At 41.8% G+C, this 17,294-nt stretch overlaps 1 protein-coding gene across 2 annotated transcripts in view; it reads left to right on the top strand.

Annotated features, from left to right (window-relative positions):
* Positions 1-17,294, top strand: part of CDH23 (cadherin related 23) — a 1,802,240-nt gene that overhangs the window by 1,708,690 nt on the left and 76,256 nt on the right. For both annotated transcript variants that reach the window (XM_073685852.1, XM_073685853.1), the window contains 2 exons: positions 12,669-12,880; positions 13,263-13,457. In XM_073685852.1, the coding sequence (XP_073541953.1) occupies positions 12,669-12,880; positions 13,263-13,457 (407 nt within the window). The remainder of the gene's footprint in view (positions 1-12,668; positions 12,881-13,262; positions 13,458-17,294) is intronic.

Raw genomic sequence — 17,294 nt, 5'->3', positions numbered from 1 at the left:
AAGGGTCTCCCAACAGAAGGCCCGAGGGAGCTGGACCTGGGTGGATCAATAGTGGGGACGGCCAGAGAAAGGACAGAAGGAGAGCTCAGGGTCACGCTCCGGACTTATTTGGGGGTTGGCTGGATCCAGAACCTGGTGGACGCAGCACGGCTCGGGAGGTCACTCGAAGCTGGAGTGACCGGAACATCAGCAGTGAGTAAACATCCTAAACTGCATAACCCGACTCTGTCTCTGATTGCCGTCTACACTGCATCACCACAACCCCCATCCTCTGCACCTGATCCCCCTGAGGCTATACCCCTCCCGTTGGGGGTTATCCTATCAAGCTGCACCAACACCACCAGCCTCAGCGGACCCTGCTGCAGCGGCGGCCACAGTGACCGCAACACAACGGGTGGCGTAGTCGACATTAAGAACTTAGTAACATCTGTAGGACTGCCACATACAACTGAGTTTGACACCCTGGGCACGGACCGGGTCACAGCCACTCGGAAGACTACAACCCCCATCTGATCCGGCTCCGGGTATTCCCCTGAAAGAAAGGAATATGGCCCAGGGGGCGCGTCATTGATATCTGCGATCTGATGTCTTATTCCAGAGAAATCCATGTTTTTCTTTATATGTAAATGAGCTGTTAAGAACAATGGGCCGGACACTGATCTGCATAAGCATCTGCCTCCAGAGCTTATTATATACAAAAGGGGGAGTTACCAGTGTGAGTTAACCCTAGAACGCATGACCATAAAAATCTACTTTTTCACATACCTGGGGCCTTTTAGGCCCGTGTGCAAATAACATGGAATAACTCAAATAAAAATGACAAACAACTATATACCTGAGGAATACCTAGAGTTTCAAAATTCTAACTAATATAATCTTGCAGAAAATAGAAAACAATTAACATAGCGGGCCTGCGAGGCCCCAGGTATGCGTTCTAGGGTTAAGTAACTAACACAGAACTGTAGAACTGAACTTTGTCTTCTTACAAACACATTTTTTGCTTCTCTCTGAGCTCTTCTGTATTGCAACAATATTGAAACCTGTCTGCCTGTGAGCTGGAAACTGAAGCTGAGAGGAACCTGCAGATGTGTCAGGTATAATCACAAACAGCTCTGCAATGAGATGAGGAGATCAGAGAGCGGCCATTTCAAATCACACTGGTAACCATTACACATCACATTGGTAATGCTGCCTTTTATTTAAAACAAGCACTGGAGGCAGATTCTAATGTAGATCAGTGTCCAGCCCATAGTTATGAACAGCTCATTTACATATTAGAAAAACATGGAATAAGTCATTGGATCGCAGATATCAAGGTATCATTTTATTCATCTTCCTATGACCTACATGCCCATATAGACAGCTTTGGAGGGTTGATCCTACTGACAGACTCCCTTTAATAGGAATTTATCAACAACAAAAAGCAAACCCCCATGCACATAGAGTATTAACCAATATACATTTAGAAAGAACTGTGAAGTGAGCAACTCACCCAGTAAAGTTGTGTTGCGTGCACAACAACTGAAAATACTTAGCAAGTAGCTGCTGCTGCCAGCAGATCCCCATGGAACAATAAAGACCATGAAAAACCAAGAATCACAAAATCAATCTACTCAAGGTGCTGCAGCTGAAGATGTATAGCTGAATAAAAGACTGATGTCATGCACATTGTGGGAAAGACTAAGTGCAACACGAAGGGATGAAGGGAAGGAAGCCCAGACACTAGGGAAAGGGGGAGTGGAGACCCCTAGGCAGATCTCATAACACCCTGCCTACCCTACTGTCCCTATATTGGTTCCACACCAATCGCTGAGCAGGAAACCTAAGCCCTGTATATCCCTAGAGCTAGGCCCTAGATAGGGAGGGGGTGAGTGCTGGTCAGTCCCCACTATAAACTAAAGACAACAAGAGAGACAAATAAAGGAGGAAAACTTAGCTTGAGCAGGCACCAGAGAGATAACACCAAACATCCTTCAAGGGCACCAGAGAGGAAGCTAGCCGACTGCTATAGCTCCAAGATTCACAAGGCAAAATGAGAATATCAGCGGCAACTCCCTGAAGCAGACTGAGAGTTTATAAACACCCAGACCAGGGTGTGTCAATCAGAGCATGAGGGAGGTTGCTGCTGGGTCCAAAAGTCAGAAGGATTAAGGAGGCATCTGCAATGCAAAACGCAGTGACCTTCTGCAGCCAGATGCAGAGCGACTGTCTGTTACATCTGACATACCCGTGACAGTACCCCCCTTCTACAAGTGGCCTCCGAACACTCAGGACCAGGTTTCTCAGGATAAAAGGTGTGGAACGAACGAACCAGCCTGGGGGCATTCACCTCTGAAGCTGAAACCCACATCCTTTCCTCTGGACCATAACCCTTCCAGTGCACCAAGTATTATAGGAAAAGACGTTGGAGACGAGAATCTACAATCCTCGAAATCTGAAACTCCAGACTACCATCAACCATTATTGGGGGCGGCGGTAGGGGTGAGGACTCAAGAGGTTCAACATATTTCTTGAGCAGAGACCTGTGAAAGACATTGTGGACCTTAAGGGCCTGAGGTAGCTCAAGACGAAACGCTGCTGGGTTTATGATGACGGTTATTTTATAGGGACCAATAAATCTAGGTCCCAGCTTCCAAGAAGGAACATTGAACTTGATATTCCTGGTAGACAACCACACAAAGTCATTCACATTCAGGTCCAGACCTGGCAAGCGTTTCCTGTCAGCCATGCGTTTGTACCTGTCTCTCATGATCTTCAAATTACTCAGAACCCCCCGCCACACCGAGGGGAGCAACAAAGCAAAACTTTACTCCTCAGGAACTCCCGAAGCACCTCCCCCACTAAAAGTACCATACTGTGGATGGTAACCGTATGCACCAAAGAACGGTGACCTGCCAGTAGATTCTTGACGATGATTATTAATAGCAAATTCTGCCAGCGGTAGGTAGGATGCCCAATCCTCCTGATTTTCGGAGACAAAACACCTGAGGTAAGTCTCCAAATTCTGATTACCGCACTCAGTTTGTCCATTCGACAGAGGATGGAAGGCAGAGGAAAAGGACAGCTGCACCCCCAGTCGAGAATAGAACGCTTTCCAGAACTTGGAAACAAGCTTAGTCTCCCGATCTGACACCACATCGGAGGGAACCCCGTGAAGCTTCTTGGTCTCATTTATAAACACCTGGGCAAGAGTCTTGGCATTCGGAAGTGCTGGTAATGCGACGAAGTGAACCATTTTACTGAACCTATCTACAACCACCAAAATCACAGTTTTGCCTGTAGATACCGGTAGGTCAGTAATAAAATCCATGGACAAGCATGTCCATGGCCTGATAGCAATAGGTAACGGAAGAAGAGTACCAGACGAACGGGTATGCGATACTTTAGAATGCGCGGAAATACTACAAGCAGATACGTGTGCAACCGCATCCCGATGCAACCCCGGCCACCAAAAACGATGAGAAAGGAGGTCCACAGTTGCCTTACCACCTGGATAACCAGCAAGCACAGAGTTGTGATGTTCCTTAATTACTTTGCGGCACAGATTAGATGGTACAAATAACTTTCCTGAAGGGCAGGAGGCACTGGCATCCCCCTGGACCTCCAGCACCTCACCCTCCAGTTCAGAGTACAATGCCGAAATGACTACCCCCTTCTATAAAATCGGGGTATAGTTCTCATGTCTCATGGTCACCACCACCAGCGAAGCTCCGGGACAAAGCATCAGCCTTGACATTTTTGACCCCTGGACAGAAAGTGACAACAAAATTGAACCTAGTAAAAAACAGGGACCATCTAGCTTGCCTAGGGTTGAGACGTTTAGCCGATTGAAGATATGACAGGTTCTTATGGTCAGTGATAACAGTAATAGGATGGACAGCCCCCTCTAACCAAAGTCACCATTCTTTGAAAGCCAATTTAATCGCCAAAAGCTCCCTATTACCCATGTCATAATTTCTCTCAGTCGAAGATAATTTCTTAGAAAGAAAGCGCATGGACACCATTTACCATGGGATGGACCCTGAGACAACACCGCCCCATCCCCACCTCCAATGCTCAACTTCCACAGTAAAGGATTCGGAAACATCGGGTTGACTGAGTATAGGTGCCGTCGCAAAACAGCTCTTGAGAGAGGAAAAAGCCTGCAGGGCAGCATCCGACCATTTGGAAAAATCAGACCCTTCATTGTCATGTCAGTGAGGGGTTTCACAATTACTTAATCATTTTGGATGAATTTCGGGTAAAAAAGACCAGAAAACATTGTAGAGCCTTCAGGTTCTCTGGCCGGTCTCAATCAAGGACAACACGGATCTTCTCCGGATCCATCCGAAAACCCGAAGATGACAACAGGTACCCCAAAAATGGCACCTCCTGGATGGCGAAAACACACTTTTCTAGTTTGGCATATAGTTCATTATCCTTTAATATCTGAAGCACCTGTCTAACATGCCCCCGATGTGTCTCAAGATCAGGTGAGTAAACCGAAATATCATCCAGATAGACCACCACAAACCTGCCCACCAAATGATGGAAAATTTAATTAATGAAATGCTGGAACACCGCAGGTGCATTGGTCAGACTGAATGACATAACCAGACTCTCGAAATGCCCTTCACGAGTATTGAACGCTGTTTTCCATTCATCCCCCTCTCTGATTCTAACCAGATTGTAGGCTCCCCTTAAATCCAACTTGGAGAACAACTTAGCTCCCACAACCTGGCTGAACAAATCTGGAATCAGAGGAAAAGTGTATGGATCCCAGATGGTAATTTGATTTCATTCCCGGAAATCTAAACAGGGACATAGACCGCCAACTTTTTTCTTCACGAGGAAGAGCTCTGCCGCCACAGGCAAAGATGAGGGTCTGATATGTGCCTTCTCCAGACTTTCCACAATGAAATCCTTCATGGCTTGTCTCTCAGGGCCAGAAAGATTATACAGTCTGGGCTTTGGTAGTTTAGCTCCGGGGTCAGGTTCATAGGACAATCATATGCATGATGAGGAGGCAAATCCTGACTCCCCCTCTCAGAAAAAAACGTCCTCAAAACCAGACAAAAATGCAGGTAAGGTATCTGTAGAGACCGTAGAAAGAGAAATATTTAAACAATTGTCATGGCAGTAATTTCCCTACTCAATGATCTCCCTGGATTGCCAATCCACCAACGAATTATGTTTCATCAACCAGGGTAGACCCAAAACAATTGGGGTGGGGATACCGTCCAGGACATAGCAAGGAATTATCTCACAATGGACTGACCCCACCCTCAGTTTTACACTATGTACAATCTACAATCTAAGTCATGTTGAAGATGGGAATGGGCTTACCTAAAGTACAGCAAGCAAGACTATGAGTTCTCACAAACTCAGCATCAACCATGCTGACTCCAACTCCACTGCCAACAAGCATAAAAGTTTTCTCGGTTTTACTCTCTAGCACTACCTCTGCTGTCAGGACAAACCAGGAACTGCAGGTTGACGATAAATGCACCCCTTGCTTATCCAACTCCAGACTACAAGTGTTAATCGAGTTTCCTTTTGCTTAGGAATCAAAGGACAGGCCCCAATAAAATGTCCCCTTTTTCCACAAAAAAAACACATGCCCTTCTTTTTGCGGATCTCCAGGGAAATGTACAATGCAGAGACACTCCTTAACTGGATGGGTTCTTCCACCTCCCTCCGCACTGGTTCACCGCCAAACTTCCCCCTGAAAAGAAGACTCCGGAGAAGGTGGTCTCACTCACCTATCCCAAAGGCATCTATCAACACGTATAGCCAACGACATGGCAGCCTCCACGGACTCTGGGATTTCATACACTGCCAACGCATCTTTCAACTTTTCAGTAAGGCCCTGTCAAAATTGGTTTCTAAGAACTGGGTCATTCCATTTTGTATCAGTTGCCCATCTGCGGAATTCAGAGCTGTAAGTCTCCACTGACTGATTCCCCTGATGAAGACTACGCAACCTGGACTCAGCCAAGGAGATTCGCTCAGGGTCATCATAAATGAGGGCTAGAGCCACGAAAAACCCCTTCACAGACTGGAGACAAATCGAACCCTGCGGAAAAGAGAAAGCCCTGGATTGAGAATCTCCATGCAGCAGTGAGATCACAGTTCCCACTCGTTGCTCCTCATCTCCGGATGAGTAAGGATGAAGTATAAAATACAGTTTGCAAGCTTCCTTGAACACAAAAAACTTGTCCCTACCTCCTGAAAACCTGTCTGGGAGGGCAACCTTGGGATCAAGCTGGACCGGCCTACCTGCAGAGACCCCAACATTAGGGACCTGCAGCCACTGTTGCTGCTGCTGAACCTCATACAGGAGGTCAGTCACCTCCAGAGACAGCTTGTGCAGCTGCTCTGATAGCTCAGCAATGGGATCCATGAATCAAGGAAAAAAAAACATCCCCCAAAAAACACCACTCAAAAAAAAACACGTTTCAGTTTCTATATATGCATGGCCAATGATAATGTCACACATAGTGTGGGAAAGACTAAGTGCAAGATGAAGGGATGAGGGGAAGGAAGCCCAGACACTAGGGAAAGGAGGAGTGGAGACCCCTAGGCAGACCTAATAACACCCTGCCTACCCTACTGTCCCTATATTGGTTACACACCAATCACCGAGCAGCAAACCTAAGCCCTGTATATCCCTAGAGCTAGGCCCCAGATAGTTATGGAGTGAGCACTGGTCAGTCCCCACTATAAACTAAAGACAACAAAAGAGACAAATAAAGATGGAAAACTTAGCTTGAGCAGACACCAGAGAGATAACACCAAACATCCTCCAAGGGCACCAGAGAGGAAGCTAGCTTACTGCTATAACTCCAAGCCTTCACAAGGGAAAATGAGAATATCACCGGTGACTCCCTGAAGCAGACTGAGAGTTTATAAACACCCAGACCAGGGTGTGTCAATCAGAGCATGAGGGAGGTTGCCACTGGGTCCAAAAGTCAGAAGAATTAAGAAGGCATCTGCAATGCCAAATGCAGTGACCTTCTACAGCCAGATGCAGAGCAACTGTCTGTTACATCTGGCACACCGGTGACAACAAAATGCAGCTTCTGGTAGTAGGCGGCTAAGTTCACCACAATGGCTGCAATACATTATATTAAATGAAAATAACGGTAAAAGACACTATGTGTTTCAGAGCCGCAACCGAAGAAGATACCTACACGGCTTTGAAACGCTTAGTGTCTTTTACTGTTATTTTTATTTAATAAACTTTATTGCAACCATTGTGATGAGCCTAGCCCCTTATTACCAGCAGTTGCAGCCTTTTATACAGCTATACACCTTCAGCCGCAGTGCCTTGAGCAGATAGATTTTTGCTGTTTGGATTCTTAGTTTCAGAGGAAGACAGATTTGGTGGTGTTGTAATTCCCATGACTATCGCAGTATATTACCCAATATCATGCACCTATGTAGGAATTCATACGTTTTGCTTTTTCTACTTGGTTTATAGAACATAGACAAAGAAAAACAAGTTAACCAAAGCCAAAAAGCAATTTAACTTTAACCCCTATCAACATAGAAACCTGTGTCAAGCAGTTAAGAGTTTTGGCTGAAGTAGAGTCCTAAGTACATTTCTGAGGGTGCTTCTGAAGTTTTAAATAGAGTCTTCTAAATTCTTTAAGCTTATAAATATTGAATTAACAATAATGCTATCCACAAACAGTGATTGATGTCACAAAACGACTTCTCAGTGGGTTTATAAAGCAACATTACAAAGCGTTGCGGAACATTTCCATCAACTATTGTGTTGTAATGTAAAGGATATATACAGTTTCTGAGAAATCATTGTCGTATTTCCTCTATAATTTGCAGAACAAGGAACAAACACAAAAGACTTGTCTACGTAATCAAAAGTATAATTTATGGGTCGATATAAAAAGGTTTTAAACCTGTCTCTTACTAATTAATATATAATTTTTTACCTGGTGTAAATTTTGCTTAGCTCTTGAATCTGGCATTGTTTTTCTTTTACACAACGTACATAGATACCTCGAAAATTCATAATGACTCCAATCATAAGCATACCATTCCAAAATTATTATTAGATATTCATAAATGAGTCAATGCAGCACATGAATTACATAAAAACCAGGGATAGATTTTATAATCCAAACACTATAGACACATGAAGCATAACCCCAAATTTCACTTTTTACCACGTAAATATTCACTTATTAACTAGAATAACCCTAATATTAGTAACTGTAACAAGAAAAGTAGAATCGTGAACTTATAAGAAAAGATCCCATAAAATACTCTACAGTAGTATGATAAAATACTACTTGTCCCAGAGATCTCAGTATATGCTAATAAAATTCACAAAAGGATCAACACAAAAATATATCTTTAGTCATGGTGGTCAGTGTATTTTGGGAACAAAAACTCTAATCCTTTATGTGCGGTTTACCATTTATTACAGCTTCATCGGGAGATTGTTTTTCTTTTCTTTTTGTACCTCTCATATTGTGAGATCTGGTCTTCTCATCCATGGACTTTCCTAAAGCCAGAAATTAAATCTATGTCCCGATTCATCAAGACAAGCATTGCTTCTTGATGATGGGGACTTACTTGAGTCAGATTCTCCCGATTCATTAAAGGTGCATGTCTCTTAATGAAACAGAAGTGTGTGATAAGTGGCATGCACTCTGTCATATATCTTACTCCAGTCATAGACGGGAGTAAAATTTGTGATATAAGGAAAGCCGTCGCTGCCCCTACTCCACCCATTTTTTTGGAGCTGTTCGAATATGGCATGAGAACACCATAAATTGGAACATTTTAGCACAACCTTGCGTTGTGCAACTTTTCAAAGCTTTTGCTCCAGAATTCTGGGGTAAAAGCTTTGATGAATCGGGGCCTATGTCTGCTATAAACAGGTGCCGATTTTTGCCAAAACCAATTTCTGGCTTTATGCTTAATAAATGTGTTTTAAAGTTGTAGCCCATGTCCTTCCTGTTAAATTAGGGACCATACAGTTAGGTCCATATATATTTGGACAGAGACAACATTTTTCTAATTTTGGTTCTAGACATTACCACAATGAATTTTAAACAAAACAATTCAGATGCAGTTGAAGTTCAGACTTTCAGCTTTCATTTGAGGGTATCCACATTAAAATTGGATGAAGGATTTAGGAGTTTCAGCTTCTGAACATGTGCCACCCTGTTTTTAAAGGGACCAAAAGTAATTGGACAGATTAAATAATTGTAAAGAAAATGTTCATTTCTAGTACTTGGTTGAAAGCCCTTTGTTGGCAATGACTGCCTGAAGTCTTGAACTCATGGACATCACCAGATGCTGTGTTTTCTCCTTTTTGATGCTCTGCCAGGCCTTCACTGTGGTGGTTGTCAGTTGCTGTTTGTTTGTGGGCCTTTCTGTCTGAAGTTTAGTCTTTAACAAGTGAAATGCATGCTCAATTGGGTTGAGATCAGGCGACTGACTTGGACATTCAAGAATATTCCACTTCTTTGCTTTAATAAACTCCTGGGTTGCTTTGGCTTTATGTTTTGGGTCATTGTCCATCTGTAGTATGAAACGACGACCAATCAGTTTGGCTGCATTTGGCAGGATCTGAGCACACAGTATGGCTCTGAATACATCAGAATTCATTCGGCTGCTTCTGTCCTGTGTCACATCATCAATAAACACTAGTGACCCAGTGCCACTGGCAGCCATGCATGCCCAAGCCATCACACTGCCTCCGCCGTGTTTTACAGATGATGTGGTATGCTTTAGATCATGAGCTGTACCACGCCTTCGCCATACTTTTCTCTTTCCATCATTCTGGTAGAGGTTGATCTTGGTTTCATCTGTCCAAAGAATGTTCTTCCAGAACTGTGCTGGCTTTTTTAGATGTTTTTTAGCAAAGTCCAGTCTAGCCTTTTTATTCTTGATGCTTATGAGTGGCTTGCACTGTGCAGTAAACCCTCTGTATTTACTTTCATGCAGTCTTCTCTTTATGGTAGATTTGGATATTGATACGCCTACCTCCTGGAGAGTGTTGTTCACTTGGTTGGCTGTTGTGAAGGGGTTTCTCTTCAGCATGGAGATTATTCTGCGATCATCCACCACTGTTGTCTTCCATGGGCGCCCAGGTCTTTTTGCATTGATGAGTTCACCAGTGCTTTCTTTCTTTCTCAGGATGTACCAAACTGTAGATTTTGCCACTCCTAATATTGTAGCGATTTCTCAGATGGGTTTTTTCTGTTTTTGCAGCTTAAGGATGGCTTGTTTCACCTGCATGGAGAGCTCCTTTGACCGCATGTTTACTTCACAGCAAAACCTTCCAAATGCAAGCACCACACCTCAAATCAACTCCAGGCCTTTTATCTGCTTAATTGAGAATGACATAACGAAGGGATTGCCCACACCTGTCCATGAAATAGCCTTGGAGTCAATTGTCCAGTTACTTTTGGTCCCTTTAAAAACAGGGTGGCACATGTTAAGGAGCTGAAATTCCTAAACCCTTCATCCAATTTTAATGTGGATACCCTCAAATGAAAGCTGAAAGTCTGAACTTCAACTGCATCTGAATTGTTTTGTTTAAAATTCATTGTGGTAATGTCTAGAACCAAAATTAGAAAAATGTTGTCTCTGTCCAAATATATATGGACCTAACTGTATCTTCATAATTCGGTAAGTGTAGCATACAGTGGATACGGAAAGTATTCAGACCCCTTTAAATTTTTTACTCTTTCTTTCATTGCAGGCATTTGGTAAATTCTAAAAAGTTCTTTTTTTTTCTCTCATTAAAGTACACTCTGCACCCCATCTTGACTGAAAAACAACAGAAGTGTAAACATTTTTGCAAATTTATTAAAAAAGAAAAACTGAAATATCACATGGTCATAAGTATTCAGACCCTTTGCTCAGTATTGAGTAGAAGCCCCCTTTTGAGCTAGTACGGCCATGAGTCTTCTTGGGAATGATGCAACAAGTTTTTCACACCTGGATTTGGGGATCCTCTGCCATTCTTCATTGCAGATCCTCTCCAGTTCCATCAGGTTGGATGGTGAATGTTGGTGGACAGCCATTTTCAGGTCTCTCCAGAGATGCTCATTTGGGTTTAGGTCAGGGCTCTGGCTGGGCCAGTCAAGAATGGTTACAGAGTTGTTCTGAAGCCACTCCTTTGTTATTTTACCTGTGTGCTTAGGGTCATTGTCTTGTTGAAAGGTGAACCTTCGGCCAAGTCTGAGGTCCAGAGCACTCTGGAAGAGGTTTTCATCCAGGATATCTCTGTACTTGGCCGCATTCATGTTTTATTCAATTGCAACCAGTCGTTCTGTCCCTGCTGCTGAAAAACAGACCTATAGTATGATGCTGCCACCACCATGTTTCACTGTTGGGATTGTATTGGGCAAGTGATGAGCAGTGCCTGGTTTTCTCCACACATACCTCTTAGAATTATCACCAAAAAGTTCTATCTTCGTCTCATCAGACCAGAGAATCTTATTTCTCATAGTCTCGGAGTCCTTCATGTGTTTTTGAGCAAACTCTATGCGAGCTTTCATATGTCTTGCACTGAGGAGAGGCTTCCGTCGGGCCACTCTGCCATAAAGGCCCGACTGATGGAGGGCTGCAGTGATAGTTGACTTTGTGCAACTTTCTCCCATCTCCCTACTGCATCTCTGGATCTCAGCCACAGTGATCTTGGGGTTCTTCTTTACCTCTCTCACCAAGGCTCTTCTCCCACGATTGCTCAGTTTGGCACCCTATCCGTGCATCGCTGAGGTGCAAAGCCCCTAATTCACAAGGTCACCATTAATGGTCCTGGCTGCGCCCTGGCAGATAAAAAAGTGCAAAAATGAGGACCCTTGACCTTTGGGTTGCGAGCTTACGTATTTTGGCAAAATATTAACTAATACCTCATATGATATTTTTGCTCTTTTTTATCTGCCAGGTCGTATTGTAAGTTTCATCTGTGTGCAGTTTTAGTGCTAGACAGTCTCTCCTCCAGTGTGAGTGGATGAGAGTGATTGTTCATCAGCATTCTGCACCTGTGTTACCTCCTTCTAACAAAAGGGGGCCGGCTGCGTCCTGGTGTGCATTTTTCTTGATAACTTGGCTGGTGAGTACCATCGCCTTTTTGCTGTTTTCAGAGCTGAGTCTTGCCACAATTCTGTCTCTGTGCTCCTTGGGCAGTTCCTTTGAGCTCATGATTCTCATTTGGTCTGACATGCACTGTGAGCTGTGAGGTCTTATATATACAGGTGTGTGCCTTTCCAAATCAAGTGCTATCAGTTGAATTAAATACAGCTGGACTCCAATGAAGGAGTAGAACCATCTCAAGGAGGATCACAAGGAAATGGACAGCATGTGACTTAAATAGTGTCTGAGCAAAGGGTCTGAATACTTATGACAATGTGATATTTCAGTTTTTCTTTTTTAATACATTTGCAAAAATTTCTACATTTCAGTTTTTTCAGTCAAGATGGGGTGCAGAGTGTACTTTAATGAGAAAAAAATGAACTTTTTAGAATTTACCAAATGGCTGCAATGAAATAAAGAGTTAAAAATTTAAAGCGGTCTGAATACTTTCTGTACCCACTGTAGAAAGCTAAATATTTGCCCTTAGAATGAGATAAATACAAATATACCTGAACTAATGACTATAGTATTGTGATATATTTTTATGGAATTGTCTTCCCTTTCCACAGATGCCTTCCTTATTGATAAAGACTCTGGTCTGATAACATCAAGAAGACTTCTGCAGTCTTTTGAACGATTTAACTTGACAGTCGTAGCAACTGATAAAGGTAGACCTCCATTATGGGGGACCACCATGTTACGAGTGGAAGTGATTGATGTTAATGATAATCGACCTGTGTTCATCCGACCTCCCAATGGCACTATTCTTCACATAAAAGAGGTAACTGACAAGACTATATCTCACATTTATCATACAAGTCCTGAGCCTAACTGGTGAATAAGAATATTGTGATTTCATAGATACAATTGTGATGTGACCTCCAATATCACTGCTGGGACCAAGGTTTATATTTTCTTATGTAAGATATCATCTATACATCATCTATATATCAAGTTCTTTCAAAGTAACACTCATCAAGTGGGATGATCGTAACTGAATATTGATACATTGATATATTTTTAAATATAACGTACTGATTGTTCTAAGAAAAATTGGAAGAGATTTTCTTTTTGAGTCCAGATTACTGATTGTAGTGAGGTATAAGTGATAATGCATTGCCCTCTACTGGACTAAATACATATATATGTTGTTTTACTATAAGGAAATTCCTGTGAAGTCTACTGTGTATGAAGTATATGCCACTGATAATGATGAAGGTTTGAATGGGGCAGTGCGCTACAGTCTACTAAGAACTGGAGCTGGAAACAAGGATTGGGAATATTTTAGTATTGATTTAATTAGTGGGCTTATCCAAACAGCACAAAGATTGGATCGGGAAAAACAAGCCATGTATCATGTGAGTAACTAAAGAAGTTGTATAAATATATATAGAAATATATATAGAAATATAAAAAAATAAACTGTGTATATATGTGTGTATATCCATTTACAATGCTCAGCATAAATGAGTACACCCCCTTTGAAAAATAAAGATTTTAATCAATGTCTCACTAAACACAAGAAAAAATCTTCAGTTTTACTCAACTTAGTTGATGCAAAAATGAATACACTCCACACCAAAAACAACTACCGTATTTTTTGGACTATAAGACGTACTCCACCCCCCCCAAAATTTTTGGGGAAAATTGGGGTGCGCCTCATAGACAAAATATAAATTACTGGGGGGGGGGGGCGGCAGCAGGAGTCGGGCGATACTGCGGGCGATGCTGCATGTTCTGCCCTTGAAGGAGGAGATGTCTGGAGGTGCAACGCTGCTTGTCCCAGGGTGGTAAGAGGGAGTGTTTGACGGTTCACATTTTGTGAAAGTCTGGAGCCCCCGCACTTCCATGTTCTCTATGCGATGGACTCCGGGAAAATAGCTGCCGGAGGCGGCGCTTGCACAGATTGAGATCTCATCACTGTAAGATGGACCCCCATTGCATTTTTTCCCTATTTTCCTCCTGAAAATTCGGGGTGCGACTTATGGTCTGGTGCGTCTTATAGTTCGAAAAATACGGTACATCTACTATTTTGTATGATCTCTATGATATTTAGGGCTCGCTCACACTGGCGTATAACATGGCCGAATGTTATCTGATGTTTTATCGGATAACACTCGGCCCAATATTATAATAATACTATGGGGCAGTGCAAATCTGCGTTTCGGCATGAGAAAACAATCGCCGCATGCTGTGCAAGTGCATCAGATTATCAGGCCACGCACACGTATACAAGTCTATGTCTGCATGTGAAATATTGGACTGCAATTGGTGCGATGAAGCCGCACAGAGACAATGAAGAAGATGGAGAAATTAAATTCTCCATCTTCTCACCTGTGCTGCGATTCTCTCATGCGAGAGAATCGAATCACAGTAAGATGACACTCAGCTCGAACTCAGACTTAGTTTGAGTCGTGTGTCATTTGTATAATCGGCCCTATTCTCTCGCATGATAGAAAATACGGCCGTGTGAGTGTACTGTACCCTGGAGATGTCTTCTAGACATGGAATGAACAAGTTGGTGACATTGAACATCTATTTTTTCCATTCTTCAAGACTGACTTCATTAAAGTCTAATTATATTACTAACTTTACCTTTATGTTATGTGCTAAAAAAATGTTCTATGAAACTCAGTGTCGTCAAAATTTCGGAAATGTTCTTGTATTCTGTGAGATTTTGAATAAAATCTTACTTTTCTAGGAGGGGTGTACTCATTTATGCTGAGCACTGTATAACTAACTCTGTTGTAATTGCGTCTTACTTGCCTTTGAGGGGATGAATGCATTTTGCTTACATACAAAAATTCTGTTCAAAGTTCGCTAGTTTCAGTTCTTTTTTTTAAGCAAAGAATTGCATAATAGGAAATTACCATGCAGAATGAAAACTTTTTTAAAGTAAATTCATCTTCACAAATTCACTTATAAACTTGATTTTGTGATTCGAAAATAGGAAAAAGGTTAAAGTGAAACATGTGACGGACATATAGGGTGGTTGCTCTTACACCTTAGCTTTGTTTCTATTAGAGGTCCAGTGGCCATTGTGGCCACATAAAGGGACACCAGTATTATACATTGGTAAGGCTGGATTTTTTTTTTTTTTTAATACATTGTAATTATCTTTCTTTGACCAATTTTTTTGCACAGCGTTTTGAGATATTTTCAGTTGTGGCTAATCTTTTCTTTTTTTCATTTATAAACAGCACCCAGGTGATATTTAAAATTTTTTGTCAACTGTGAACATATTTACATACCCAGCATTTTGGGTAGTCACATACTTTAGGAATGCAAGGTTTTTCAGGCATATTTCTCCATATTCTACTGAGTAGAACTTTGATAATGACCGGATAATCGTCATTACAAAATGACACAAAGTGAAAAAAATCATTCCACTAAACAGTGGAAAAATGGAATAAAAAGCTTTACTTTTGAGAGTTTTTTAATATAACACTGTATGAAGGAATCTTAAAAGAGGATCAGTCACCAGATTTCATGATACAAACTGCATACATAACTATATAGATCTCTCCGCCATATTTTCTTTGAAAATCCACGTCAAAATGGCTGACATCCTGATTGACAGCTCCTCAGTGTCCCTCCTCCCTGCAGCTCCTGAGATCTTACAATGCTCAGTACAAGCTGCAGCTGTTAGTTTGGGAGAGTGGTGGTGACAGAATAGCTGCCAAGTAGGCCACATTCACACGTTTAGTATTTGATCAGTATTTTCCATCAGTATTTGTAACCCAAAACCAGGAGTGGAACAATCAGAGGAAAAGTATAATAGAAACATGTCACCACTTCTGCATTTTTCGCCCACTCCAGGTTTTGGCTTATAAATATCAATGTAAAATACTGACCAAATACTGAATGTGTGAACGTAGCCTCAGGCTGGTTGAGTTGAGACATAATACACTTTGATTAATGAGCTACATCATTCTATAGCTGTACTCATAAAATGCTCATCTTCTTATCAGAATTATGCAGCCATTATCAGAGTAAATACCCCATTTACAGCTCTAAGAAATCTGTGTAATAATGTTTACAGTATAGTTTGTGGACTCTGGTGACAAATCCACTTTAATATTTTTATTATTGCTGTTGAGAAGCATAAACCTCCAGCAGTTGTGCATCGGGAAAATAATCTCTCTACATCTTGCAGCCATCTAAAATATAGATTTTACTGAAAGCAAATAAACATTTCTGATATTGAGCCCGAATATGTAGAAGTGAAATAAAATCCGTCTATTACTTGATTCAATATTTATACCCACAGATCTTTATGTTAAAGAAGCACTCCAATCAAAAATTGGATCTTCTTAATATATTGCAGTCATCATATTATATAGCACTGTGTACTTACAATTGCTCATTTTGCTTCTCTACACAGATAATTCTTCTCTTTTCCATTAGGTCTATGAAATCACGATTACAAACGGACTAGCTCAATCCTTCTAAGCTCTATGTAGAAAAAGGAGGTCAATTTTCCCTTTATGAATCACTGTAGGGAGGAGGAGGGAGCAGCTGGGTCAGGAGTTGAAGAGGGGAATGATTTTTGCAGGGACAAGAGACTTTCAACTTTCTTGGCAGCGCATCATCCTGTGTAAACAGGACTCGCGTTGCTGAAAACAATAGCAGCCTTTTGTTGTAATACATCGTTCAGTGTGCATCTGAAACCGGATTGGCCTGGGAAACAGACTACTATACGACTGCTAGTCAGCAAACAAGCAGCTGAATGGAGGTCGTTTAGTGACCCAAGTATACGGAGTCTTTCTCATGCTAAGACGCGCACCCCCCCCCCCATTTGCCATTAGCCATGCTTCTTTACAAAAATGGTGCAAAAAATTGTTCAAAACATATAATTGAAGTGGCAAGCAGTACCATGTGTAATCCTAGTACACGTACCAGCATGCGCCTTCAACAAACATTTACACAGTAATCTCATATAACTGTCAGGGTAATGCAATATGAATCTGCAAACTTTAGCGCCATGCAATCTGGAACAGCTTCTTCCTTTCTTTTAGTACAGCGATCAAATCAATGTAGTACACACATGGGCACACACAATCCATAGATCCATAAACATTGGGTAAGCAGTCTACTGATGGTATTTTTTAATTATCTTCTTAAAATCTAACAGAATTTGATGCCAAAAAACTCTAAAACTTTCCCACTCATGGTAAAAATGTATGGTATTTTTG

The sequence above is a fragment of the Phyllobates terribilis genome, unplaced genomic scaffold (assembly GCF_046119375.1).
Source record: "Phyllobates terribilis strain yellow unplaced genomic scaffold, ASM4611937v1 Scaffold_5__5_contigs__length_657084704, whole genome shotgun sequence".
Lineage (NCBI taxonomy): Eukaryota > Metazoa > Chordata > Amphibia > Anura > Dendrobatidae > Phyllobates > Phyllobates terribilis.
The sequence above is the reverse complement of the archived record's forward strand: the minus strand, read 5'-3'. Positions and strand labels throughout refer to the sequence as shown.